General features: G+C 36.3%; 1 protein-coding gene across 2 annotated transcripts in view; it reads right to left on the reverse strand.

Moving 5' to 3' along the window:
• Positions 1 to 2,855: 2,855 nt before the first annotated feature.
• The window catches only part of LOC139142825 (proteasomal ATPase-associated factor 1-like), a 47,982-nt gene continuing 23,134 nt past the window's right edge, over positions 2,856 to 27,703 (reverse strand). For both annotated transcript variants that reach the window (XM_070712989.1, XM_070712990.1), the window contains exon 11: positions 2,856 to 7,407. In XM_070712989.1, the coding sequence (XP_070569090.1) occupies positions 7,250 to 7,407 (158 nt within the window). In that variant the 3' untranslated portion in view covers positions 2,856 to 7,249. The remainder of the gene's footprint in view (positions 7,408 to 27,703) is intronic.

Here is a 27,703-nt window from a genome sequence, read left to right on the forward strand (position 1 = left end):
TTTAACTGTAGTATTTGCAATAAATTTCGTTCCTTCACTGCCGTCGCCGGTTTACAAACGCTTTTTTTCCTCTCGAAATTGCAATGTTACTGCTGTACCCCCAAAACGCTGGTCAGCGTGAACCACGTACAGAAATTCAGACTCGACGGAAAAAATACTAAACGTGATCCGACAGTCAATCGAACAGAGAAGTTAAAATTTACCTCGTGTCTGCCCTTCCCCTGCACGGCAAAATCTGGATCGATTTGTACGCAAGAAATGGATGGTATTTCACCTGTAAGCTCTCTGGAACTGCAAAACTACTCCGGCCGGCTTCAGTGCTCTGTTACCGATAACCGCAGGCTGTGCAATACGTATCGCAGCCTGTTCAGGACGATCACATGGACGTTACCCGGCTATGATGATGACAGCGACATACTTCCTCACAGGTGAAAAGTTCAGTCAGTGCATTCTAAAATTAGCTGTTATTTCCATTGGTCGATATTTTATGCTAATAATCCTACAGAAATGCTGATTGGCTAGAAGACATAAAAATTCAAAGAGCCGTGCAGTGCCCGGGAAAGTGAATTGCACGAGTAGTGAGATAATATTAGTGAATGAAGGTCCTTGAGTCTCGGCGCATGCCCACATTGACTCGAAACTAATTTGCATGTAATAGCGTCATCAAAAGTTGAGGGTGACGGAAATAGCCTGTGTTTTTCACATATGAGGTTAAACATAAATACAGGATGAAAATAAATTTAGGGACTAGAAATCGACCAGGAATTCGAAACTCAAATATTTGTTCATGCAATATATAGAAGTGACATAAAACCCTTACCCCAACCGCGACATACTGTCAGTATCAAATAATATAATTAAGATTCGCAGAACTTCGGTGTTTGTTTTATTCTGTTTATTGTTAATTTTCGCAATTTTTAAGAAATGCGAAGAAAATGTTCCACATAATGAGCATGTCAAAACATGACCGTGATTACCAATGTAGTGTCTAGGGTATGCAATTTATAGAGGAACGGAAACTTTTTATGGTTCCTTTTGTAGGGCGGTATGTGATACTTCTGAATACGTTGACCGATTTGAAAACTGTTGCAAAAATCAACAACAAAAAAGGTTTCATGGCGGAAAACTCGCCTAATCTTCAGAAGTGCAACGAATCGTAACAATGGCCCGTGAAAACAATTAAAACATTGAGACGTGTGACTGTAAAGCCAAAAACAATCAAAATCTGTAAAGGAGCGAAAATCTAATCGTTTTGAGAGTACTGGTCAAGGTAAACAGTGGCTGGTAACTTTTTCGTTGAGATCTGGCACGGCTTAAACTTTTGAGAATTGCGGAGGTGTTCGCTTATACTGTGAGCTTTCCATATTTTCCCGGTGATTGCCGACACCAGGCGCGATGTCAAGTGAAGACAATGACATGCGCACTGGTTGAACAAAGATTGAACTGTGGTGCAATGACTCCAAAACATCAGTGACGATTATCATTCACTCGAAGATGGCACGAACAGACAGTTGTGAAAATTTGAAACTAAATATTTCGAAATCAGTCTCTTCTTTAAAAAAACAGTCCTGAATAGGTAAAGTTATGCTTTTTAGAGTTTTGAATGTCAATTTGGGTCTATGGACTTTCGTTACAAAGTTCAATGCCACCAAACTGCACAGTCATTCTTATTTGATTTCTAGTACAGTCTTTCTTGACAGAGGACATATGAATGAGATGTGTCACCGCCATTTCATCGCCTTTTCAAACTCTCTGAACAGTAAAAGCATAGAAAGGTGAAACCTAGTTTCAAAAAGGACTACTTTTCACATCTCAAGAAACCTAGGGTGGTGAGAGGATTCTATAAAAACGCAACAAAATCAAAGTGTATGTTGATAATCCTACGAAATATTGTGCAACTATATTGACCCTTTGAGTGCTGTAATTTTTCCCACCAAAATTTTAGCGCAACATTTTACTAACTTTTCTGAATTTTTCTGAAATTTTTTTGATAATTTTTGACCAAATGTATATTACATTTCATTGGCTACCCTTTTTTATCAAAATTTTAGCAAAAATCACAAAAAAATTGTCAGGGATATATTTTATAAAGGTGACCAAAATTGACTTTGGCGCTCAAAGGGTTAAAGATTCCTTTAGGCATCTCTTCAATTGCACATTCACTCAGTTATACTTGCCGCTATAAAAAAGCTATCCCTATTTTCTGAAAGTTGATGAATGATAGCCACATACAAACTGAATGGAAGATTTTTTAAATATGCCACTTTTAGGGTAAGAAAGCTGCTTGAAATTGCAGTGAAAAGGAGCAGCGCTTTTATTAGCTTGATCTCCCAACAAACTGATTAAACTCAACACAACTTTCAAAGGAAAACAAGGAATTTAAGTCACAGTAACAGTTAATATCAACTTGCCATAAGATCTCTGCCTAACATAATTTCTACTGGTAAAGTTTTGAGTGTGAACCAAACTACAGATATGGCTACATACTACTATAGTTTGTCTGAAATGTTCATTAGCAAAACAAGGAATAATTTCATGAGGTATTTAGAGATTCTGGCAAGCTATTTTCCAAAACCAAACTTCTTATCCATAAAGAACACCCTCTTTAGGGTTCCTGCCTTTTCAAGCCACCTATTTTCCTACCTGGATGGAATAAAAATTTTGAAAACACTGACTTATCAATATTTGTAACATATTCACCTTATAAGCCACAGGGCAGCTCCACAGGGTAAGTATATTTTCACAGGCTTCAGCAAAGCTTTGCCTATTCGATATACAGCAGACACTCGATACACACAAACGATGACATGATCACTGCTATGAGGAACTGACTTTGATAAACAAAACATGTGCCCTTATGGTTTCAAAAGTTTTTATTTCCATATTTCAGAACGGAAATGCCTTAAACACACAAATCAGACATTTATGTCAGAGTATAAACAGTACATAGAAGAATTTGTATTGAAGAAATATTTGACATCAGCAGAGAGGATCAGTAATAGTGTGACTGAAAAAAAACTGGAATTTTAGTCAAGAATTGAAGTGGTTGAAAAAACTTGACAACTAACAGTTATACAGTAACCAGGTGAGTTCATGAATGGCATGGGTCAATAAACTAATTGTGGTCTAGAAGCGGGGCAAAAATACTACCTTTACCATCACTAAGGTAAATCATAACATTGGCTAAAATGAAACTTTAGGATTTTGCAGTATCAGAATTTCTGCAGATTTGCAAGCTGATACAAATCATTTACATTCTGAATCATGGACGCTCAATTTCACAGGCTGAGAGACATTTTCACAAAAGGTCGAAGGTGAATTATTATTGACTCATCAAATTTGAAAAACTCTTTCCACTAGTGTTTATCTTCTTATTATCCTGTTATCACGTTTGTTTGTTTGTTTCTTCTCTTTCTCTACTGGTCCATCTGACCACAACACCGAACTCTCCTTTATAAGAACACCTTTACCAATCAGTACACAAACATCAACAGGACAAGTGCCTTCGTAGAAGACTTTGAACTAGATGAAACATCCTGGCAAATACAATGACCCAGATGTCATAAGTTGAACAAATCCTAATAAGACTATCCAAAGGAAACTGTAAAATAAATGAGACTGAACAGCAGAAAGTGAAATACTCAAACCAGTTTGGAATCTCTCAGGCAGAGCCTGAAAGTTTATAGTTTTCATACCTAAATGTGAGTTGCTTTAACTGATTGTCCAAGGTAATTAAGCACAGAAAGAGTTCAAAAGTTTCCCTACTCCATTTCGTAAGCTCTAAGCTACACACACTGGTAACTGAAGATCAATGTCAATTGAGCAGAAAATCCCCAGAAAACTGCTATTGAAAGTTATGCAGAGTAACTTTATTTAGGGATTGGGAATAGGGAATCAAGGAAATACCATTGTTACACAAGAAACCCAGAAATAGGCTTTTGTCTAGATTTGTGATATAGTCAGCTTGAGATCCATGGTATGAATAGTTAACACAAAGTTTTGCATGTTCAATGTACCGTTAAAGAACCTCGTCAGATAACATCCAAATGAAAACTGTAGATGAAAAACAGAATGTATTCACGAATAAATATCTTTACTGCTTATACAATCATTGACAAATTCACAAGGATATCAGGACAACTGCCAATGAACACAAAAGAGTAACCTGTTGCAACTCTGGACGTCAGCCAATCCATATCTCATATATCTATATGATGTAAAGTCCACTTTTTAACAGATACTATTAGTATGGATATAGAAAGCTGAGAATCATAGAAAATTATGTTTGTTTTCACTCCAAAGTTCTTAGATGGATGGATTTTTCAGGTCTGATATGGCATTGTGTCGGTTGAATGAAGTTATTTTATTCCAAAAGCGATGTCAATCAAATTCTATCTATACATAAGATTTATCAATACATACATATTGAACGAAACTTTACAACTTCGTTTTCAAAAATGACTCAATTATGAAGATTTAAAAAATAAAATAAATAACAGTCAATGCAGCATTTTCATAGTACTGTAGCACTTTTTATAATCATTGCATGCTTGATAGAGATTTTCTTCAATCAACAGACATATCAATGGGTGTCCTTCCTGCCCCTTATTACCAAATATTGCTTCAAGAATTATATCGTCTTGTTATTTCATCCCCTGCAACAGCTTGACGGTCTTAAAAAGTACAAGGTGACACCATTTTTGGTGCACAGACCAAGGTCAAGGTTATACTGTCAGTGATTTCTAGGTCAGGGTAACTGTCTAATACAGTCAGGGTTATCGTTGCCAAGGTTACGATCTGACATTGTCAGGACTCTATATCATCTATACTGCATCAGATTATTGCATATTGATAAACAATGAAAAAGTCAATGGAAATATTTTGAGAACCTGAAAAAAAATTTGCTGTAAACCTGACAAAGAAGTGATTTTCTCATATGCTTACTTGTACTGAATACTTATGCCTTTCAAACAAGATGCGTTGCATCGCTGAGACCTAAATACACTTACCATGAGGGTTTTTTTACTGCATATTATTACATCTTATGCAAAGAATTCACTTGGTGCTTGATATTATAAGCAGTTGGTTTGGACTTCCTGGAACGAATTATCTGGAATAATTTCATCAATAATACATTTCTGAACCCTGGTAGCTATCTTTGTACTTTCGAAACACAAATCTATGATTACATCTTGAGAAATTTTTGAGTCTACCCTTGACACCAAAAAGGAAAACTGAAAATCCTCTGTGTTAAAGCATCTGTTCATAATTTCATAAAATTAAACATCAGTCTGGATGTGCTCACAACAATTATTTAAGTTGTTTTCGAGTAGAGAGTGTTATAAGGTGCACCACTGTACAACATGTGCATGCGTCTTTCAACATGGCTGATCTGAGATACATAAATGTACCGCATTATTGCAATTGATCTTGTTGGTTGTAACACAGAAAGTGATGGTCAGTTCGGGAAAAGTAGATTTAAATTTCAGATCATGACTCAAATCAAAAAATCAGTATAGCATTTTCAAAAACTGATACCAAATGTTCTCTGAAACATTAATGTTTGCAATCAAGAGAGTTATTGATATGACAATTGAAATATTTCTTTGATTCAAAAATTACCATCTGATACAAAGCCTCTGAGCCAGACAACACAGTACAGAAACACTTTTCAGTATTCCTGAAATAATACATTTCATAAATGCCAGAATTCCTAAAGGGCTGTCTAAAGGATGGATTAAGTGATGGATAAGTTTTGACAGGTTCTAAACTATAAATGTCTGGTTTATTGTTGTAATATCATATTAATGTCGCTTTTTAATATTTTTGAAATATACATACAGGTTTGGTTATTTACAGTACAGTCTCCTTTTACTCCTTTCACCCCTGTTTGAAAGTACAGAAGCCCACTTTGCCATAGGAAACAATAGGGTTGTTCTAAAATGTAGTGATTAATGGGTAAAGCAGGACTGAGCTGTCATTTAACACAATCTACATAAATTCAGTTTGATGAAAGCCATAGTGCTTGCAATTCTTGATTCATTTCTGAGTATCAATCAGAGTTCCTTGGTCTTACATATCCTCTGTATGGACTTTGCCCAATACTGGGTATTTTACCATGCTTTGGTTGTACACTAGAGAAATAGTTTGCTTACAGAATGAAATCTCTGCAAAAATTCTATGTACAGTTACTGGGGATTTCACCTTTCCTTGTTTCCTGCCATTGTACTCTAGTTTTGCCACACAAAACAGTAGGATATGCTCAAAGTACAGTGGTGAGAGGGAAGACTGCCAGTTTTGAGTTCAACAGTCTTTAGACATTGCTCACTTTACGGCAAAAAAAAATATATCAAACAAAATCTGTCATTATATTCTTGCTCAAACTGCCATTCAAAAATTAACAAAACTTCAGGTTTATTTTGACAAATTTGATTCAAAATTCATTGCTTTCACTTTTCACTTAGTTGCAATCACTTCAACAAACAAATGCCGTTGATCATCTTGTGAAACTGTTTAAAACATTTATTCCATGTTTTTGTAAGAGAATACTTTTTGACACAAGACTTGAAATTATGGTATAGGGGATAACATTTACAGTTCAACTGCAACTCTACCTTATCTGATCTGTTCTGAAATATCAAACATAATTTATGGAAAAGGCGAAGTTATCGACAAATTGTCATTCAAAAGTAAATATTACTTTATTCTCTACTTGGTAAATAAACTCTAAAACAATTCAAAGGTCAACGTTACTTTATTGTCCCGTTTGCAAATATGTTCCATTACAATCAACAAACTTCACACTTGCTCAGTTGGTTTTTAAATATTTAGTTTTTGGATGGCCGGTTTACACTCTTGACACGCTGACCTCTGTCCGCTGAGGACACAGTATTAAAACTGATGCCAAGTGGAACAGATAAGATCATCCAGGGTTGTTGTAAGGACTCCTTAACTTCCTGCTAAGTATTACATTGAGCCCACCTAAATAGCTGAAAACTTTATTACAAAATGACTGGTCAAAACCACCTAACTCAAAGCAGTCACTAGGTAGGCCTCCCTAAGTTAGTTATTGATTTTATCTGGACCACCTAAGAGACTAATCTTTACTTAGTCTACTTTACTCCTCCTTGGCACGAGAGCGCCATGAAATGATGACCACAACAGCACAAAAAGGACAGCTTCTCAATGTTCACTCGTTTAATATGACATTTGTCAACTTCTCAAGCTTCTTTCCAAACCAGTCTTCCTTTCAACTCATGGCGTATTTTCTGATATGCATGTCTCGACAGGCTGTGTAGAGTGTCTCGTTATGTACAGCAAGTCCGTAGACCGGATCACAATCTGGCCCAGTAAACTCTTCTGTCTGGTTCATATTTTCTGGGTTCACTGAGTAACAAGTGCCATCACCTAGCAAAAATATAAATAAATAAATAGAAACAAAATAAATAAACAAAACAATATATAACACATTAGAAAACACCAATATCAGCTGTATTCTTTAACATTAAAGTCTCACAATGGATTCCACTTTAAAACATTTTCAAAAAGTAGTACAAATTGTTTTTGTCATCCCAGTCTCACTTAACTATACTGCCTGAAAATTAATCTGTGATGGAATGTTACACAATTTTGCTGTGCAGGGCCATGGTGCGCTATAAAAGTACAGAAAAGTTAAAATGAATTCATAAATGTGTGCAATTACATGTACTTGTCAGCATCATTCAGGGTAGATTTCTGATGTAAAAAATATACTCCCTGTCTTTCTGAGTGACAACCATTCGGTACACTTACTTGTCTGTTTGAGGAGAGGAATAACAAACAGACACACATTTCACGTTTTCATGAATTGAATACATTTTCTTGTATCATGCACTGTAAAATTCAGATTGCATTTCAACCATTATTCTGAGCACTACTTTCCCGTTTAAATCACTTTGCAGAAATTTAAATCAACTTTCTACAGCTCATACAAACTTCATTTTCACAAGTAGGGTGCACACAATGCATTGTGTGCACCCTACTTGTGAAAATGAATGCTTCCTTATGACATGACACATACTTACGAAGTGGAAATTAATTGTGATGCTTTCTTGCATTATCAAAGCAAGTGAGAATAAAGGAAATAACAAACTGATTTAAACTGTCATTAAAAAGGCTAGAAAATGTGAATAACCGGTTTTTTGAACGTCTGTATTGTTGTAGGTGGGTCTGCTATTTCCATGGTGATTTTGTCAACGAGGTATTAAACTCTTTGAGCGTGAGTCCCATCAAACATGTATAGACTATAGGGTGAACATATCGATAAATTCAGTGTGTGTGAAAACATTTTAAATGCAATTGAACATTTGAACTACGCTAGAAGCCACTAAAACCAAAATGATCATAAAATGTTTGAGTCCATGGAGTGTTGAGACACCAGGTTATCAATAGATGCAGTCAATAACTTTTTACTATGTCGGAGGCTAGGGGCTGCGCATTCTATGTACTGGGTTACAAATTTTGATATATGTGGTTTACCTCCTTCAAGTATTTGTTTAGTTTCGTCATTTAGTTGTTAACTTGAATCGAGTTGAGGCAAGAAACAGCAAACAAAGACAATGTTTATGCATATTCATGCTAATTGCCTGGACTATAACAACAACAATAAAAATAAGAATGACAATAAAAAAGTAAAAATAATAAAATAATAATAATAAAGAAATGGTTCCAGAAATCACTTTTGAAAATGTTCTCTGTAGATTCCAAGTATATCACTGATGAGATTACTTTGACAGTCTATCATGACAAATGTGAACAGAAGAGCATACATTATCCTCTGACAGTAATTTTTCTCAAGTGGGAGAGACAGACAGCATAGCAGCAGTCGAGTCAAATCAGAGCTTCTCCAAAGAACCATTAGAAGTCTCAAGGAGCCAGTGGATACAAGTAAATCACAGGCTGCAAAGTGTGAACTATTGACTTCTGGACCATATATTACCTATACCGGATAACACACTCTCTCAAGATGAATTGTGAAGTCTTTTTCTGTGTGACTGCTTGCTAATCAAAGATTGCTGATTTTCTTAAATGATGTGCTGAGACAGATCCTTCAGCATCGTGTTATAATTTTGTTTAGGTACATAATTGTTTTGCATTCCCATCAAGGTAATGCAGGTGTTGAACCAGCAATTTTTAAAATATTTGTTCAAATTTTCATCAAGTAAACCCTATTCTCTTTCACAATCTAGATCCAGGTATTAATGTGTAACGTGTGGGATGACCTGAATGGCCTGAAATTTACAAATATTTGAAATTAAATATGGCTGCTATACCTATGTTAAATTCACAGGTAAAAAAAAAATTTAAATTTTCATAAAAACAAGACAGTGAAAGCTGTTTCTATTCTGCACATTCAACAAACAAGTCTGCACTAGCAGCAGGCAAGAAGGAGATTCCAAGAATTTGAGTGTCGTGATATACATCCTAAAGGTAAATTCTAACCTAACTGTATCCTTCATTACTTTGGCTTAGCACCACTTTGTGAAATATGCTGACTTGACTAATGTACTGAAACATGTGATATCAATCTATCAAATAAACAACTTTGATAATTGACCGATATTTGCCAGTGCAATGGCAATGCTGTAGTTCAAAGAAAAAACCATCATAATTATTGCCAATTATCTCAGTAATCAGAAATGCTACATACCCATAATGCTTTGCATATTCAACAGACATTACAAGGCACTTTTGATGAACAGTACACATATATTTACAAAAATCACGGTGACTTTGAAAATGTAATAAGATATTGATCGTGAGTTCATCTAATTTAATGTGAATCTAGTTTTCTTTTGTCTGTGCTACCATGATTAAGCAGATAGAGTACACATGCTCTGAGCACATCTGAAGGTTCTTTTGCCCTGTATTTTTATGTGGTCTTTGGCAGACAGAACTCGCCAGGTCAAGCTTTGTTTTGTCTTACAACTGTTAAGAGAGTACATAAATTACAGAGATACAAGACACAAACAAGAAGTTTGAGATTGTAAAGAAGTGGGACATTGGTGTCTTTGTTGATACTGTGGACTATAAAACACGGAGTATCAGTGTCCAAGAAAGTAAAATCAATAAAGAATTGACAGAAACCAGGGCATTGCTCTGAAACCAGAGCATTGCTCTGAAATCTTCAGAACAAAAATCATATATTGAGCTTTTTTCTACCTGTACCTAAAAATAGGGCAATGATTCTAGTTTTTCTCAACAAAAATATTTTTTTCAAAACACAACCTTAAAAATTCCTGTGTGAAATTTGAAACTGGTTAATACCTCCAAAATACCGAAAGCTTTCAAAACATTGGTATGAGTATAGTATTCCGCAGGTTATCAGGACAGTAAACCCTTGTGAAAACCGTGGTAATCACCTTGAACTTGCCAAAGCTGAAAGAGATCTACAGAGTGTTGATAGTGAAGGCCAGGACAGCTTTACTGACAAGTCAGCTCACAGGCAAAATGTACAATTTAGGTCAGGGCCGTGAATCAATATAGAAAATATAATGGATGGCCTTGTACCGGTTTTGCTCGGGCAAAGATGCTGTTTATGGATAAAAATAATATGATGCGGGGAGTTTGGTGACAACTTCTGTCCAGAACTCAGACAGTATAGGTATCTATTCTTTGACAAACAAAATAGCAGTGAAAATTTTATTGATTATTGTTTTATATTGGATTTTGAAAGACCTTGAACGGGAAAAAAACTTTGTTTACTTCTGTGAACGACAACAATCGGCCACATCATCTCCATCTGTCGTTGGATAACATCCATGATAGCATAGTACACCTCTACAACATCTCATTCTGGTCGACCTGATGTATGGCTTGGTAATGTATCAATCACCAAAAAAATATACAGAAAGTAATCTGAAGTTATTGAGAAAAGGCACCACAGTGAGACCATACTTGTTACACAATCACATTCATTAATACAAGAAGAGGCAGTGTAGTCAACATGTTCATTTGTCTTTTTTGTGTTTGCTGACTCTGTGTGGTATTTATTGGAATAATAAATTGGATCAATTCTAACAGCTGCTATATTACATGCATAAAGACTAGGAAATTAATTGGTCCAAATGTGAGAGTCCACCTGGTGATATACTTAAGCTGGAAATGTATTGATTGATTGGTTGTGTTTAATTAAACAAATTCACTGGAAGCAGTTTCAAAATTGATGATGTACCAAGAATGGATTCTTTCAGAGAAAGTATAAACATCTTGTTCAGACATGAGCAGCAGCTTCAAGATTTGATTTGCTGGTTTGCGTTTTTCTATTTCAGCATTTTTTAACAAATTTCATTCACCTCTGATTGGTTTATTATTTTAAAATCTGCGACTGAGCTTTACTTTTTTTATTTGTGAATACTGTTTCTTCTCTGAGTAAAATCCTTGACAGTTGGCCACGGAGTCATTCAGCAATCAGGACACAGTGAACCACAGGATAGACTGAACCAGCTGCAGTGACAGCTTTTGGTATTTCTGCCTTCCCTTTCCCAATAATTTCATTTTCTTCCTTGTTTTCAAGGAGTCACAAATATCTGTAAATTTTCTCAAATCTAAGAATCTCAGGGTCAATACAAAGATTGTAAACTCAACATTTCAATAAGTATCATGGCTCGGAAATTCAAGGTAAATTTACAACATCATCAAGTATGAGCAAAACATTTCCATGGCCCCCTACAAGTCAGGTGACATGATATATTGAGAGTAAAATAGGAAAATTTATGTGTCGCAGGGGAACTCACCACTTGTCTGGTTTCTTTAGGGCAAGCTGTCTCTTGCTACAAGAATACATAAATCCCCAAATTCCCAAAATCCCATTTTAAGGCTGTAAAAGTAGAAAGATCAGTTTTTTATAAAAATTTAATATTTTGATTTTGTTGATTTTGTAGGTGAATGAAAATAGTAATTTGTAAAATGATCCGTCACAGCGTAAGCAACGGATGAACATGGGTACATTTGAAGTGAAATATGAAAAACAAAAACTCCTAATCTCAGTTATTTATGAACATTTAAAAACATATGACATAAATGTGTGTAATTATACCACAAAGAAACATAACAAAGCCAACATCTAGTAGTTTACCAGGATCTCAGTTGCAAAAATTAGCAGGGCTAGACCACTGACAAGTAGTTCCAGGTTGGTTTTGCTAAATGATGTTCGACAACAAATCCTACTAGTATCTGTTTGAAGCAATCAAGAGTGTGTATGACATTTGACACAATTGGATGGCAATAAGTCACAGCTGTATATCTCATACAAAACATTATGTGACATTCATAGGATGCGACATGGTACTATGACTTTGATATTCTCTCTTTACTTATTTTGATATTGCCCTCTCATGTGTAGCGATATTGCCCTCTTGCTTGTGGTAATATTTAAATAATAACACATGAGAGCGAGGGCAATATCACGATTTATTGCCTGCCCAAGGGATGGTGGTCATGATCGAAATATTGATGATGCCCGAGCCGTAGGCGAGGGCATCATCAATATTTCGATCATGACCACCAGCCCGAGGGCAGGCAAAAATCGTGATATTGCCCAAGCTCTCATGTGTTATTATTTTTATTACACCGAACAAGCAAACATGCAAAGACACAAAATCACATTTTGTTCCTGGTATGTACATTTAATGTGTAACTTGCAACTTGAAATTGAAACAGGTCTAGATCTTCACAGAAGTCAAAGCTAAAAATGCATCATAATACAGTGTAGTTCTACTGTTTCTGTCCGAAAATAATGTTAAAAGTTCCTCCTGAGATAGTGGCATTCGAGAACAGTGAAGCTGCAGCTGTTTTAGCCATTTCAACATTGACATTTTGTGGGCGACAGGCCGAACTAGCACTGGTACTGACAACATCATTCAACTGCCGATGAGATACTACGGGTGACAGCGGAGTGCGTGTATTTGAAGTTGTGATCGCGGTTGCAGAAGCCAGGGTCTCTGCCATTTCCTTTTTCTGCGTTATTGAAGTGTCTCTGACATAGCTACTCAAACTACCTTCATTTTTGTGGCGACTGACACTCATAATATGTCGATTGTTGAAGCCCGCTTCACTCAAGATAGTGATTGATGTTGCGCGAATGCTGTGGTTTGTATACCGTTGACTTAGTTCTGCGGCTTTGGAAATTGTCGACATCATTTCAGATAAGGTGTTTTTTCCCAGGGGCTTTTTCTCATACCAGCAATCGTCACTGTTAACACAATTATTACGAGGCCTTTGGAATAATGCGTTACACCCTTTGTTGGTTTTAGATGCGTAAAGCTCAAAAGCCCGCACGGGACACTCAAGTGGGTTAGAGTCATTCGCGTACATTATCCCACCTGTTACGCCGTCGTCGTCAACTTGGTGATTCTTTGTCACCTCGCTACCGACTTGGACTACGTATTTCACGCCACGATCATCTGTCTTTACTTGGAAATTGTCAACTTGCAGCTCTCGTTGCCCTTCTCTTCCACGGCGACAAAAGTAAAGCATCACTGCAAACCAAACTCGGTGCAACAGTACTGTAGGATTGTTGTACGCTCCCTGGAAGTACGTCGACAACTTATCGAGGTCCCCAGGTAGAATCGCTGGCTTGTGAACGACGTTTCCTTTTCCGTTGTTTTTCAGATTTTTGCATACGGCAGCGAACATGTTACGACTACTAGCAAATTCTTCGCCGGTAACAAGATCATATTCACAGCGCCTCGGTGGCTCGTTGAAATACCGCTGGATGCCATAGCGAAGAGATTCTAAAGACTTCTTCGAGTACAGTTCGCCTTTCTGAGTCCGGACCTCAGCGTAAAATGTTGTCAGTGCCGAGTCTAGGGTTGCCGCTGAAAGTTTGCCAATCTCCTCGGTGGCGTATCCAAATTTGTTGCTTGCATAGTCGCTGAACACAGAAATTGCATTCCTTGTTGCCATTTTCGTTCGTTTGCTGTTTACTTGCATCAAAATATCGTCTAACTGTGCCGGTGACAGCTCTGCATGACGTTTCGCAGCCATAGTTGCCGAATGCAACTGCAAGTACAAGCGAACGACAATTTGTTGTGCGCAGAAAGGAGGCGCAGTAAGTAAAATGACGTCATCCATGTAATATCAAATGCAGAGGGCATTATCAATTTCGCAGAGGGCATCATCACGTTCGCAGAGGGCATCATCACGTTCTTTTACATGTCACGTGAGTCGTGTTTAACCAATGGCAGTGCACGCTGAATGAGTGAGGTGTAATAATGCCCTCTATTGAGTTAATACCAGCCTATCACCACAAGTAATAGCATTTCTATCCAACATACAGTAATATTGCCTGCTGTATCACTATATTGCCCTCTTTTATGGTGATATTGCCCTCTCTCACGTTGTAATATTGTCCCCTTGCTATGGTGATATTGCTCATTACCACTTTGACAATTGCAATACGACCTTTGGCCTGTACACACTCATTTGCATACAGGTACGAGGAATTGGGACATGAGACCAGTTTTGGACTTCATTTTCTACCTTCAAAACTGAGGCACAACGTTGCACAGCTTGATTGAGAACAAAATGTGTCTTTTCCATTCTACAACTGGTTCTACGTAAACTATGCTCAGTTAATTTATTTAATATTCAGTGTAATATAAAGTTGAATATCACATAGAACTCAATGAATATCTCATGGCTGTCAAAATAGCTAACTAATCACTGCTGTACTTGAGGTTTAATATCAAAGATACCTTAAAAGTGCAGTTTCAGCAAGTGATAAACTTTAGTTCACAGTGGATGAATCAATTCTTTGTACAATTACAAGAGAATTATTGTGGTCACCATGCATTTCTTTTAATAATTTTCAGAACCAAGTTGTTGAAAACTCTGACTCTGTCACATTTGGTGTTAAAAACGACAACTGTTCCCTACATAAACGAGAAAAAATAACTTCAATTTTCATGTAAACATCGTTTCTCAAAACCTTTTTCTTTGTGGGTTTAAAGATAAAGTCTACCACAAGCTGTCGTCCAGCGGTGAATAGTAAGGTTTTAAGACTCTGTAAAATCTGTTTCTGGACAGTAGCACATCCTGCCTTGAATGGTTATTTTTTTTGATGACAAAAATTCACAATAACTGTATGCGTCATCCCTGCTGACATTGAAAAAACCAAGGTTTGTACTGCTGATTCAGAGTAAATAATGGTATAAATTTCTAACTTTATTAAAGAAGCCAATCAAGCATGAAAAAGCTCTTCAAAATTTTTTCATTAATGTAACATTTTTCTCTTCATATTTGACAAGTTACTTGTGGAAGTAAACAAGATTTCCAAAGAGACAGACTTTAAACTCATTGACCAGAAACCGGGTCCTGTTTAAGGGCACGTCACCGTGCCGAGGTTACAACTGAAGGCCTTGACCGCTGAGCATTTGAAGGAAGGGTAGTGGTATAGAAATAAGCCTTGTAATGCTGCCGCACGACACCACAGACACTGAGCTAGTCTAGCTCTGCTTGAATGAAAAAATGTACCAATGAAGGACAGCATTTGAAGACAGGCATGCATGTTGGAAAACTTACAGTGCGGTACATGGTTTTATTGAAACTAATTTCTGAAAAAATATCAAAGTTCTCAGCCTAATGTATAGAATACGAGACCACAAAAAATCCAACTTTTATCGTAACAGGTTATTCATTCGTTTCCATGGTTTCAACTTCTTGTAATGGCTTCTTTGTAATCTTCTATGTCACTCAAGCAGCTGATGTGAAAGGATATGGTATCCCATGATGCTTTGCCATGTGTTTTGATCAAATTTTTTCTTTAATTTGCAAGTGTAGATTACAAGACTGTCTTGGTGATAATGGGGCGATGGCAAGCCAAGGACACTGAATCACAACAAAGAAACTCTACTGTGTTTCCAGCTGTTCTGTTTCAAATGTTGTTTTGCTCCGTTGAGCACAAATCGGATGGCAATAAAACAGTGAAGGACTGCAGTTTGAAAATATATGAACATATTTTGCAGTGTGAACCATCTAAATGAGATCCAAAACGTAATTGATGATCAGTGTTTTTCAATGAGGACACAACTCCACCGGCAGGCTGGATGCTGAGTAACATTGTTGACAACACCGTGTAGCCTTGGGTGCACTCTGTAACCATGTCTTTCACTAATAACAGTGAATATCATCACAAATACACCTTGTCGGTGAAAAAAATATCACGACTGTTTTGACAGGAGAAATGAAAATCTTGACTCTGACACCAGTAAGTGTGTCACGTTTGCTCAGTTTTATGTTGAAGAATAATCACACAAACCTGGGCACATTTGGAGTTGCTGCAAGAGCCTTTCTTTAAAAGTACATTATTCAAAACTAGACATTATTTCTTCACTCTTTTGTCCTGAGGTGGAATCAAGAAACCCAGCGGAATTTTAAGATACAGCTCTTCAGAATGAATGATATTTAGTCCCTTTGTTATCATCACTGCTCAGAGCTTATGTCATACATGTATACATTGCTGGTATATATAAAAGGTAATTTGCTAGGCCATGATGTTTGAATTCAGCTAGCAGAGGTTCACCCAACAACACATTTTTAAACAAGTTCTCCATTTTATGAAATGCTTGGAATATTTTATGAAATGCTTGGAATGTACTTTTCTTCAAGGTAAAATTCACAAATCTTTATGACGCTGAGCTCACTGAAACACCGCAAAGTGCCATAGACATCTAATAATGCTTGCTTCGACACGATTGTGCCTTGAACTTTTATGATCATTAGATATGCATCAAAATGGGGAGGACAAGGTTTTGATAGACGCCTGGCATTGCGTGTAATTGCTCTTTGCATCACTGATCTGACTGCTGATGTTTGGCTGTGTTTGCTGCACACTGTACTTGCAGAACTTTTGTCATCCTCTGTACCCGTAACAAAAATGCTTTTTAGACTGCTTTTGTTTTTTTAACATTTAAAAGCAGCATCATCTGCAACTTTTGACGTGTTTTTCTTTACATTTGCTCTGGTTTTCACGATATTGTTTCTGCTTCTGCCCACAAAATGGTTTTTGAAATGCCTAGTGTTTGACTTGTCAACACAGACAGAGTATGAGCGATGTCAAAAAGTTAAAGTGTTGAAAACTGAAGTTTAGTCTAGACTGGATTTCAATTGTTAACAATAACATGGTATATTGGAAGAAACAATGCATTGTGATTGTGAAGCCAATGTTGTGTATTTAAAGATACTTTGAGGAGACAAGGATGGAGACAAAGAACATGAAGCAGCTTTCTAGAACAAATATAGTGAAAGCTTTATCAAATGTCACAGCCATTGTGATAAGTATTGAACAGGTATTGTCCCTTTATAACAAGCATTGAACATGGACAAAAAGTCATAAATACTTTTATCGCAACTTTGCCTAGAAATACTTGGAGCAGCCATGAAACACTGTCAGCATTCAATGGACATTATTTGTATCAGTCTTAGATAAGAAAGACCTTCAAATACAATCAAATATCATCTTGTAGAATGAAATGTAAAGTGATAGAGTTACATATATCATGCTGGAGTCAAATATATGATATGGTGAAGCTTGATTGGGTCAAACATAACACCATGGGGTCCGATATGATGTAATGCAGTCGCATATGATATGATGGAACTTGATGATGGGGTCAAATATACTATAGAGGGGTCAAACATGATGTGATGGAGTCTGATATGATAAGATGAGATCAAGTATGACTAAATTAGTTAAGACTTTTTGAGGTGGAATACGATGCAGTGGGGTCAAAACATGATGTGATAGAGTCCAATACGATAAGATAAGATCGAGTATGATATGATGGTATACTAAATTAGGTAAGACTTTCTGAGGTCAAATATCATACAGTGGGGGTAACATTTGACAGAGTTTAACATGGTGTGGTAGAGTGAAATGGAAGGGATTTACATATGATGTGATGGGCCAAAATTATGATGGCATGGAATATAAAGAAATGGAGGAAAAGCTGATGAGCACAGGTCGTATGTCTTTATGAAGTTATGGTGCATGTACAATTTGGTGGGAGTAAAATATGATGTGATAGGGTCAAATACGGCATAATGGGGTCAATATGGTCAACTGAAGGTCAAATATGATGGGAAGAAGTATGATATATGATATAAAGTACACAATGTGACTGGTCATGTATGATGTAGTGGAGTCACATGAAATTGATGGCCCTGGTTCAATTCGAACCTGATTTTACAAACGCCAATGTCTGAAACTATGTAGCGGACCTGAGAGTACTTTGTTCCTTAAGAAACATAAATGGAAACGATGAAGAAAGATTTGAAAAATGTTCCGAGCTTGATGAATTTGCTCACTAGGGTCATTGAATTGAATACTAATTCTGTATTGGTCAACATGTTTACAGGTCAAAAATCACCATTTACAATGATGGGCTTGGGCCACGCCACTGTGGTGAAAAGGTTTATTTAAAATAAATCACAATCTACTTGCGTAAAAAAAAGTATATGCAATACCAAAACTGCATGAAATAGTCTCATTTTTCATTTGGATGACAAGAAATTGAATGTCTGATTATGAATAAATTTTTTGTCAGTTTCATGATTACATTTCATAACTTATTCATTGTGCTTGAAGTGTGATACAAATTCATCTAATAACTACATGTGCTGTTCTTATATGCTATTAGCTTAGAAAATTATCTCTTCCCGAATTTCTTTTAATATGCAAGGATGAAATGTACTGAAACAGTAACATATAAAGACAAGATGGCTGCCAGTGCAGTGTAGAATCTGAGAGCATGGCGCACTCCATGGTAGAGTGTGAGTGGGAGCCAGATGTACAGGAACATTATGCAGAACAAAATGGCGGCAACTGGAGCAGACCGTGCAGCTGTCTGATGTTGGAACTTCACTATATGTACTCAAATCACCTGACAAAAAACACGGCTTCAGAATATATAAAGCCATTACTCAACTTTGAAGATTGATTTTTACTCACTAAGTAACTTCAGACACAATTTTTTGTTAATTTTTTTAATTTCTTTAATGTTTTGAGCTCAGTCAAGTGTATCTCTCATGAACAATATAATTTCACAAAACAGACATCAATAGAATTGTAAAGGACTTCACCAGTGTGCAAAATATCACACACATCAAAATAATATAATATTGTAGACAATTCATGCATGGCATACTTCATTAGCACAGAGTCAACATCGGTCAAGCCCAGCTGCTTCACTGAAATATGACCCCATCCCAACCTCCGAGGACACTAGACAAAAACTTCATATTCACATTCAACAAACGACCAGGTTTGACTGTTCACAAGGTGACTTTTTTAAAGATTATCCTTTCACAATCACATATACTGCCTGTCCAAAACATGAAAAAAAAGCAGAAAAAAGATTTTAGGATTAATAAATGCTGCCAAAAATGAAAAACCTTAATTTTGCATTGCAAAGATTTTTCATCAATGTCAGTCACATTTATCGGAAGAATATTTGAACAAGCACTATTTTCTCGAGTTGCTATGATACAGAAGGCAATTCAAGATGAAATAAGAAATCACAGCACAATAAAATATTAAAAGATATTTGATGATAGAGGCAACATCATCAGTGAAAAAAAAAACATTAATGTCAGTACCTTTTCCTTGATGCTCAATGAAGTTAAATTTTCATTCCCATGTCATAACTGTTATCTAGGGTTCAATGTACCAGAGGGTACCCAAGTATTAACTTTTGTGGAGTTTCTAGACAGCTCAGCGAGTAGAAAGGATGGCTGAGTAGAAAGGACGCCTGTCTCTATGATGCAAATCAGACATATTGATGGTGTACATGCTGGCATGAATGAAGTTACTCTACCATTACACAAGATCAGTCTAACACTCCACTCAAGCTCCATCGACCATGACATGAAAGACAGAGAATGCAGGTCGCATCACGACACCAGACAACACTGTCTGCAACCTGGAGAATGCAAATCCACGGATTTCTCCACATGAATCATGGAACTATCACAGTTCTGGAATCACATCAGATATAAGCTCAACATCACCAAATTATTTCCGGTAAGGGGTAGAGTTTACCTATTGCTTCTGGTAGGTCACTTTTTGAGTATGGCTTGGATACCTATAAGTAGTATGTAATGTCAGTAGCACAGTGTTTACAATATGCTGAAATACATGTGTATACAAGTGGTTCATAGGCAACAAACTATTCTTTTTGAAATCATGTTTTAATGTAGTCTATAGCACAGTACATACCTCAAAGTACTACTGTAACAGCATTGGTAGGTAATCTCTTACCCTGAAAGTACTAGCTATAGGTACAGTACATGGCAGTGCTACATGTATGCAAATGTGTAAAATGGGACAGGCAGCTACAGTACTAGTAGTACTGGCTAGTAGTCCAAAACATGAGAGGACAGGTAATTGAAAGAGTAGAAATTGTTAAACCTCTGGAACTATGTTCAGAGAATTCTCAAATATTGATCAGTAGTCACTAAACAGTGGTACAGGTAGTTCCTATGAGAAGACACTGTACCTGGTTCTGTTCAGTATACATGTGAAAGTACCAGTTCAGAAGTAGCTGGCAATAGTAGTAAGGTAAGATATGACAGGTGGTCATGTGACCTGGCAACTAGTTGCAGCTAACAGTCACAGCCATATAAAGTAAATTGCTACATGATTAATACCATGGCTATCTTGACAGTTTAGATTTTGTGACATTCTGAAATTCTGATTCGGAGACAGACCTAGGAGTGTCAAATATTAGTTGGTAGTTATTAATGGTAGAGAACATACTGTCTTCAAGCATTGGAAAGTAATTTATAATCGCAGATGTGTCATAGTCATGGAGACTACCAGTAGTGAAAGTCACTGTGCTGTTTGGAAGGCAATAGGTGAGGAAAATTGGTTTAAGTTGTCCAAGATCTCATAGGGAGACTATAATAAGACATACATTCCGGCTATTGTGACACTGAAATTCTTGAAGGTAGAAAAAGAATCTGTTGTATCTAGAAATATATGTACTGATAAGTAGCATTAGAGTATCATTCATGGATATACAAGAAAGAAGTAAATAGCCAAATAAGGTATACCGGTAGTAGTTAGAGGTCAACAGAATGAGCACTTTGGCTTCTGGGAGTAGTTAAAAGTTGTTACAAGACTCAAGTTCAGGACCAAGTTCTGCTAAGTAGTCAATATTTGACCATGGACCCTCAAGGATCTATGATTTGACAGAGTATTGTGGAAGTTCTACAGTATTAAGTTGTCTACTGTGGGGAGGTATGATAGAATGTCTTTGGAAGGATAATGACATGGTAATACAGTTATTAAATACCAATGAGAAGTTAATAAGCCATGGGTTATGATACTTGTAAGAGTAGTTAGGAGTCCATTTCATGGAGACTTCTTGAATCAAAATATAGAAATAACGCCATATGCCCCATGGTAGGATGACATTGGATTACAGAAGCAATATCAGTTAGAAGACAGTGAGTCACAGGTATACACTTCTCTGCCATGGTAGTTGATAATCTGAACATGTCAGTATCCCAGAATGACTTCTGAAATAATGTTGGCTCTACAGAAGTAGCAGTACATACCAAAGAGTAGAAGACTGTATACATAATATCCTCAGCTACTATCACTGGTCTCGGTTACAGACAACTTCATCTTATACGCGTTTTTGAAAGTGCATCTGGGTAGACTGCATTTTCAAACTTACCCAGGCAACAGTTTTCTGAACTGTTAACTGGTTAACAGTCACAGAAACTGTTGACTGGTAACTTGCTCTTTGCATGTATCAACACCAAAATGATGCATACCATGTGACCATAAATCAGCCAATCACAACAGAGAGTCTGGACATGCTGTACGTGTCACAGTGGTGCTTGGATAGTAGTTACTCTAGTAGTAAGTATGTAGTGGTAGAGTAGTAAAGAGTCTGTAAGACAGGGATACTGTGAAATGTCCACTCAAATTTACAAGTAAGTCAACTTAGGCCTTGAGTTTTCTATCAAATGGCGGGCTACTTGTGCTTCAACTTGCAGTAAAGCATTCAAGACAATGAGCTGTAGTGTCTGGAAGTAAAATTGAATAAGTAAGGTACAGACCTTGGATTTTGCAGGACACTGTACTCAGAGCAAAGAAAAGCAGTTGATGTAATAAGAAGTTGAGTACTACCTGGTTAGAAGTCTACACCATGGGGGTATTGATGAGAGTCTTAGCAACTGTCTAGTATTTAGTTAGTAGGCCGTAATATTGGTATTAAAGAATGACATGTGGGTGCACCTGGACAATAAGCCAGCAACAGTCAGCTTAATGCAGGTACCAAGGGAAAAGAGCAGTATTTTTGATAACATTTCCTGAATTTTATTTCTAAAAGATACACACATGTTCAGCTTATTCTTCTTTATATGTTGAAATACAAGTATTAGACTTGCAAACTCAACACAATGGTATGCAACTGTTATTGTTGACAAATGAATTCTAGCCAAGACTGTAACAATATTGGAGATTACATATATACAGGGTGTGTTGACAAGTACAAGACTGCATTATTTTCAACAAGATTTTGGAAGTAGAACCACAAACAAACAGAAAATATCGTAATAGGAAACACACCAAAAGTTAATCAGGGTTGTAGAAAATAGCCGGCAGCCAGCAAAAACCACCGGCTGTCAGCTAAAATTTGCCGGCTGTGAAAATATAATTTTAGTAGAAATCAGGACATTTTGCACAAACTTTATGTGCACATACACTACTTGTAACCGCCTGTACTTTTATTTGTGCCACCTGTAACCAAAATTTTCTACATCCCTGCAAATATGGTGAATGACAATGACCTTGGAACTCTGACAATGACCTTGGAACTCTGGCACATTAGACGATACCCACACCAGTAAATCTAGTCACCAGATAATTTGTACTTATAAATATTGCCAGAAAGCAATGTCTGATTGCCTGCGTTGTGCCTTACACAAGGCTTTCAAATCAGATATTGTTTTGCACACACAGGTTATAAGTTAATATTAACCATCAATGACAAAAGCAATTCACAGGCCTTTTATAAGGTATCCAGTATCCAGGACAAAAGCATTATATTTCATTTCTGCACAATAACAGTCTTTGATTTTTCCTCCATATTTCAAAAATATTGCACTAACATATCAACTGACATTTCCCAGTCTGCTTTCTTTGAGGACAGATAAAAACAAAAATATTTCAAGGATGTAATTTAGATATCCTGGAATAAAATATAGTCTGGATTGTTTGCATCCTGCATAAATATCACGAGAAGGCTTCAGAAGATTTTTTGGATAGCTGTTCTGCTAGGAGAACTTCACACTGTATTGGAGACACTCATAAAATGCTAAACCAAGCTATAGAACTTTGCAGAGTTAAGCAGTTTCATTAGTATGTAGAGAGTAAACAAGGACAGACAGTGTCCTCATAATACTGGCAACTTAGTCAGTTGAAATGGCCTTGACAGGCTGGCTGAGCTTAGCACACACCTAAGTCTCACATCCACTTAAGCCTATTTTCAAACTCGGCTAGTCTTAAAAAATAGCAATTAATCATGTCAAAAACTTGGCATTATATTGCAAAAGCCCTACCTAATGGGGGTGTTTTGCCACATATATTGACTAGAATTTCACAGAATCACAGGGAAGGAGTTCCTGGGTGTTACGGCCTTGGCCCACATCGCAACACCACTAGACCGTTCACCCGCATGAACTGTCCTACTTCAGGCATATTTTTTCTGTAATATCACTGCTTCCTGTCCCAACAGGGTACACGCACGCACACGCCGCACTCGTGTCATATCTATCAGGAAATGACCTTGTACTTTCAGACTCAAATCAACAAACAGAATTTGGCCAGACTAAATGATTCAGCATTTCAGAAAAATAAAATAATTCTTGTGGATCTTAAGGCTTCCTACACAGAAAAATTTTTTGTAATAAATTTTTGTGCATTTCTATAACAAGTTAAATTGTTGGAATCTTATTGTTATGAATTTTTAATAAAGATTTAATATCAAACCATACCAAAACTTATTGACAAACAAAACCTTAGCATAAATACAATATTCAAATGGTGTATAGAATATATCACTTATTTATTAAATCAATAACAGTAATGATAACGTCTTGTTTAGTTTTTTTTATATTAATAAACACAATGAAGTACCCTGCAAAAGTCTGGGGATTTGGTATGCCAATTTTTGTGCTTATAAAATATGAAATATTTGTTGTTGAACCCTATATATATGACGCTGTGCTTTTGCAATGCTTTCTTATATTTGAACTCTTTTTAACACACATCTATGTAGGCTTAAAAACTGGCATTTGTCATCACAGTCTTATGAAACTAAAACTTCTGAAAAGGGTTGTTGACTTCTGTATGATTTTTCTTGGAAATTACAGACTGAAATAGTTATATGATTAAGCGGGCCAGATAGCGGAACAAGCATGAAAAAATTGAAAGTTGTCAACACAAAAATGTACTCTGCAGAAGTAATAAAAATACAGTTTGTTTTCCTAGAAGCATTGTTTACAATCAACACCATGAAACTTTCATTTACTTCTCTTTGGTATGGTTTATTTTGATTATACATTCCTGTCAGAACCAGAAGGAATATTTATTGCCCAATGTCAGTGAAGTCATATACAGCTGTATTGTCAATTTTCTTCATTTCGTTGAAAACAGGAAAGGGGGCATGCTTGTAGTTTCAAAGACACTTGTCAAGAAACCATCCCATGCAATGGAATGTTAACAACAGAACATGTATGCAGTGGTTTTTGGAAGACCGGAAACGCAAGACATTTCGTGACTGAACAGATTATTTATAGTGGACATGATGACAAATGTGTCTCAATTTAGACATGAGACTAACTTCAAGGTCGTAACAGATTGTAAGAATGTATGTCACTCTGGGAGATGATGATTCATTCACATAGGTTGTACTGTATTTAATTCACACTTTGCTCTTAAAATCACAAAAGACAGACACAAAAACAAGACACAATAGAAACAAACCATTGTAAATAGAGATGACACCAGCAATAGTAGTTATAAAGACCAAATCAATGGATTTATGAATATAATAATCTAAGTTATTATTGTTATTGTTATTGTCAATGTTGTAGTTATTCCCATCTTTGTTATCCTTGGTATATCAGATATTCCCAAATCTGTACATTTCATCTAATTACCAGTAGCCATTGCACCTCCAGCAAACAATATTGTTAGAAATATAAAATTTCTGAAATTCAAGATGGTCTATTTCATAATCAGCGAGTATATAAAAGACAAGCTTGCCTCACTGATGCCACATTGCTCCAGATTACAGCTCTCTGTCAAAGCAATATCATTTCATATTCTTTCCCTAGAAGGAATACAGACCAAGCTTACACAGCACACGGCAAAGGCTAAAGGTTAGACCCAATTCATTGAAACACTGAATCCTGTTTTTTCTGTATGCTATTCACACAGTAAATAATCAAATCATTTCAAATACCCACATATGTAATGTTTTCAAAGATAGTTGTTTGTTTGTTTGTCCGTTTTTATTCATATTGATGTTGTAGAAAAGATTACATCAAAAATACAAAACTTGACATTCACAAATTTGTCAGGAATCGTTTTTCATGACTGACACTGTTTTGTACACCTACGATACATCCTGATAAAACTGGTTTGAAAATTTAACATGTCAGAATCTCAACTTTGTTTGAAATTTTGTGGTTTCTAAATTCAAGTTAACATTCAAAACAATCACAGCAGTGGTAGGAGACTATCCCTGATACTCCAAACACACTATTACGTCATAATCAAATTGGCTTACAAATTTTTTACAGCTCCCCTCTTTTTTGCTCAGTCTTGCATTGATATTTTTATCTTGATATTTTTTTCTTCAGTCTGCTTTGCTTTCTTTATCTCTCCTTGCTTTTGTTTGTTTTTGTATTTTTCCTTATCTTTTTTTGAAAGTCAATAAAATCATTCAAGAAAGTCTTGCTTCAGTGTCGTTTAATTTTGTATGTTTGTCTGGTTTTTCTTGTGTGTAGTACATTTCTACTTTAATTTTCAATTAATGGCTAAATATTGAAATGCATTCCTTTCCCTCAGATCTAAAAAGTTAGTCCCTCTAATTGAAAACTGTGTTAGCTTCTGCTAGTCAAATTTCAACATGTGTATATACATATGGAATCCAACTGCCATCTGATGTCTAAATGCAATGAAAGATATACAACTTTTCAATAGTTCCTGTGTTTCTGAAAAACTAAGACCAGCATTGCTCTAAAATGTCAAAGTTTCGAATTTTGGCATCCTCATTTCTGACTGGTACTAAAATCCAAATATAATTATGTAATGAAAGTGACAAACTGTGAGAGGGCTTTTTGAGGAATCAGTTTTGTGAAAAATTGTCCACAAGTCACTTCAATGTCATAAATTTCAAATATATTTTAATTACCTCAAATCTTCCAGATCACTACATTGTAAATTTCAAAACCTAATGATTGAGCTGATGAAGTTTCTTAATTTCATGGAAATTTCAACGTCATCATATCATCATACGATTCATCATATCATCATACGATTCATCATATCATCATACGATTCATCATATCATCATACGATTCATCATATCATCATACGATTCATCATATCATCATACGATTCATCATATCATCATACGATTCATCATATCATCATACGATTCATCATATCATCATACGATTCATCATATCTCAGAGAAATTATCATAGTGGAAAGATTCAAAGGTATGGGGAACAGACTCCATGGCTCCTTGGCAACAAATCAAATTTTGAAGTATCATATTGTAACGCTTACTGGGACCACCACGAGGTGAAAACTAAGGAAAGTGCCTTGAGGCAAATTATAGGCCAAAGATTCCTTGAACCCAGTGTGTTCCGACTGTAAACATTATTAAGACATAACAGCCTCTATCTTACTATGGTTTATTTTCTTTTGCAATGACTTAGCCATGAAAGATTATCTATTCTCAGCCGTCATAAATCATTATTTATAACACATGCCACAACACTGTTCCCAGGGAAAGAAAAAGCATTTTTCCTGAGAAATGACAAGACTTTGTGTGGCATTTGCAAAATCCCGAGAGAAATACTGAATTATTAGTACATATGTGAACCATTTGACACTGTGTTTTTTTTTTAACTTCTAAGTATTACAGGTTTTGTGTTCCAACCGAGGATGCATTAAAGTGCAACTAGTGTACCAGCATGCATTGCAAATCAAATTGTTACCCAGCATGCACTAGTATACCCAGCATGATATTGTACCACAGTCCTTGTTCCTTGAAGGTGGGCATCTAGACAGAGGTATAACTTGTTTCTTTTGATCAGACATATTGTGCAGTGATTGGTCAGAGCAAAGCCTGATGGGACAGCCTTGCATAATAATGATGGATTTGCTTCTGTCCAGTTTACCATGTACCCAAGTATGCCTTTCCATGCACATACCCAGCATGCTGTGCATTCTAGGATCTTGACTCTACCTAACAAAGCTGAGAAATTCTGGTGATAATGATGCACATGGCCTACAAGTCTCTTACCATTTGATGAATTATACAGGAAAATTAAATCTATGAAATAATGGATATTGCTATCGATTGCCTGCCAAGAGTTTTGGCAATAATTCTAGAATTTTGGGTTCATTTCACTT

The sequence above is a fragment of the Ptychodera flava genome, chromosome 10, assembly GCF_041260155.1.
Source record: "Ptychodera flava strain L36383 chromosome 10, AS_Pfla_20210202, whole genome shotgun sequence".
Classification (NCBI taxonomy): domain Eukaryota; kingdom Metazoa; phylum Hemichordata; class Enteropneusta; family Ptychoderidae; genus Ptychodera; species Ptychodera flava.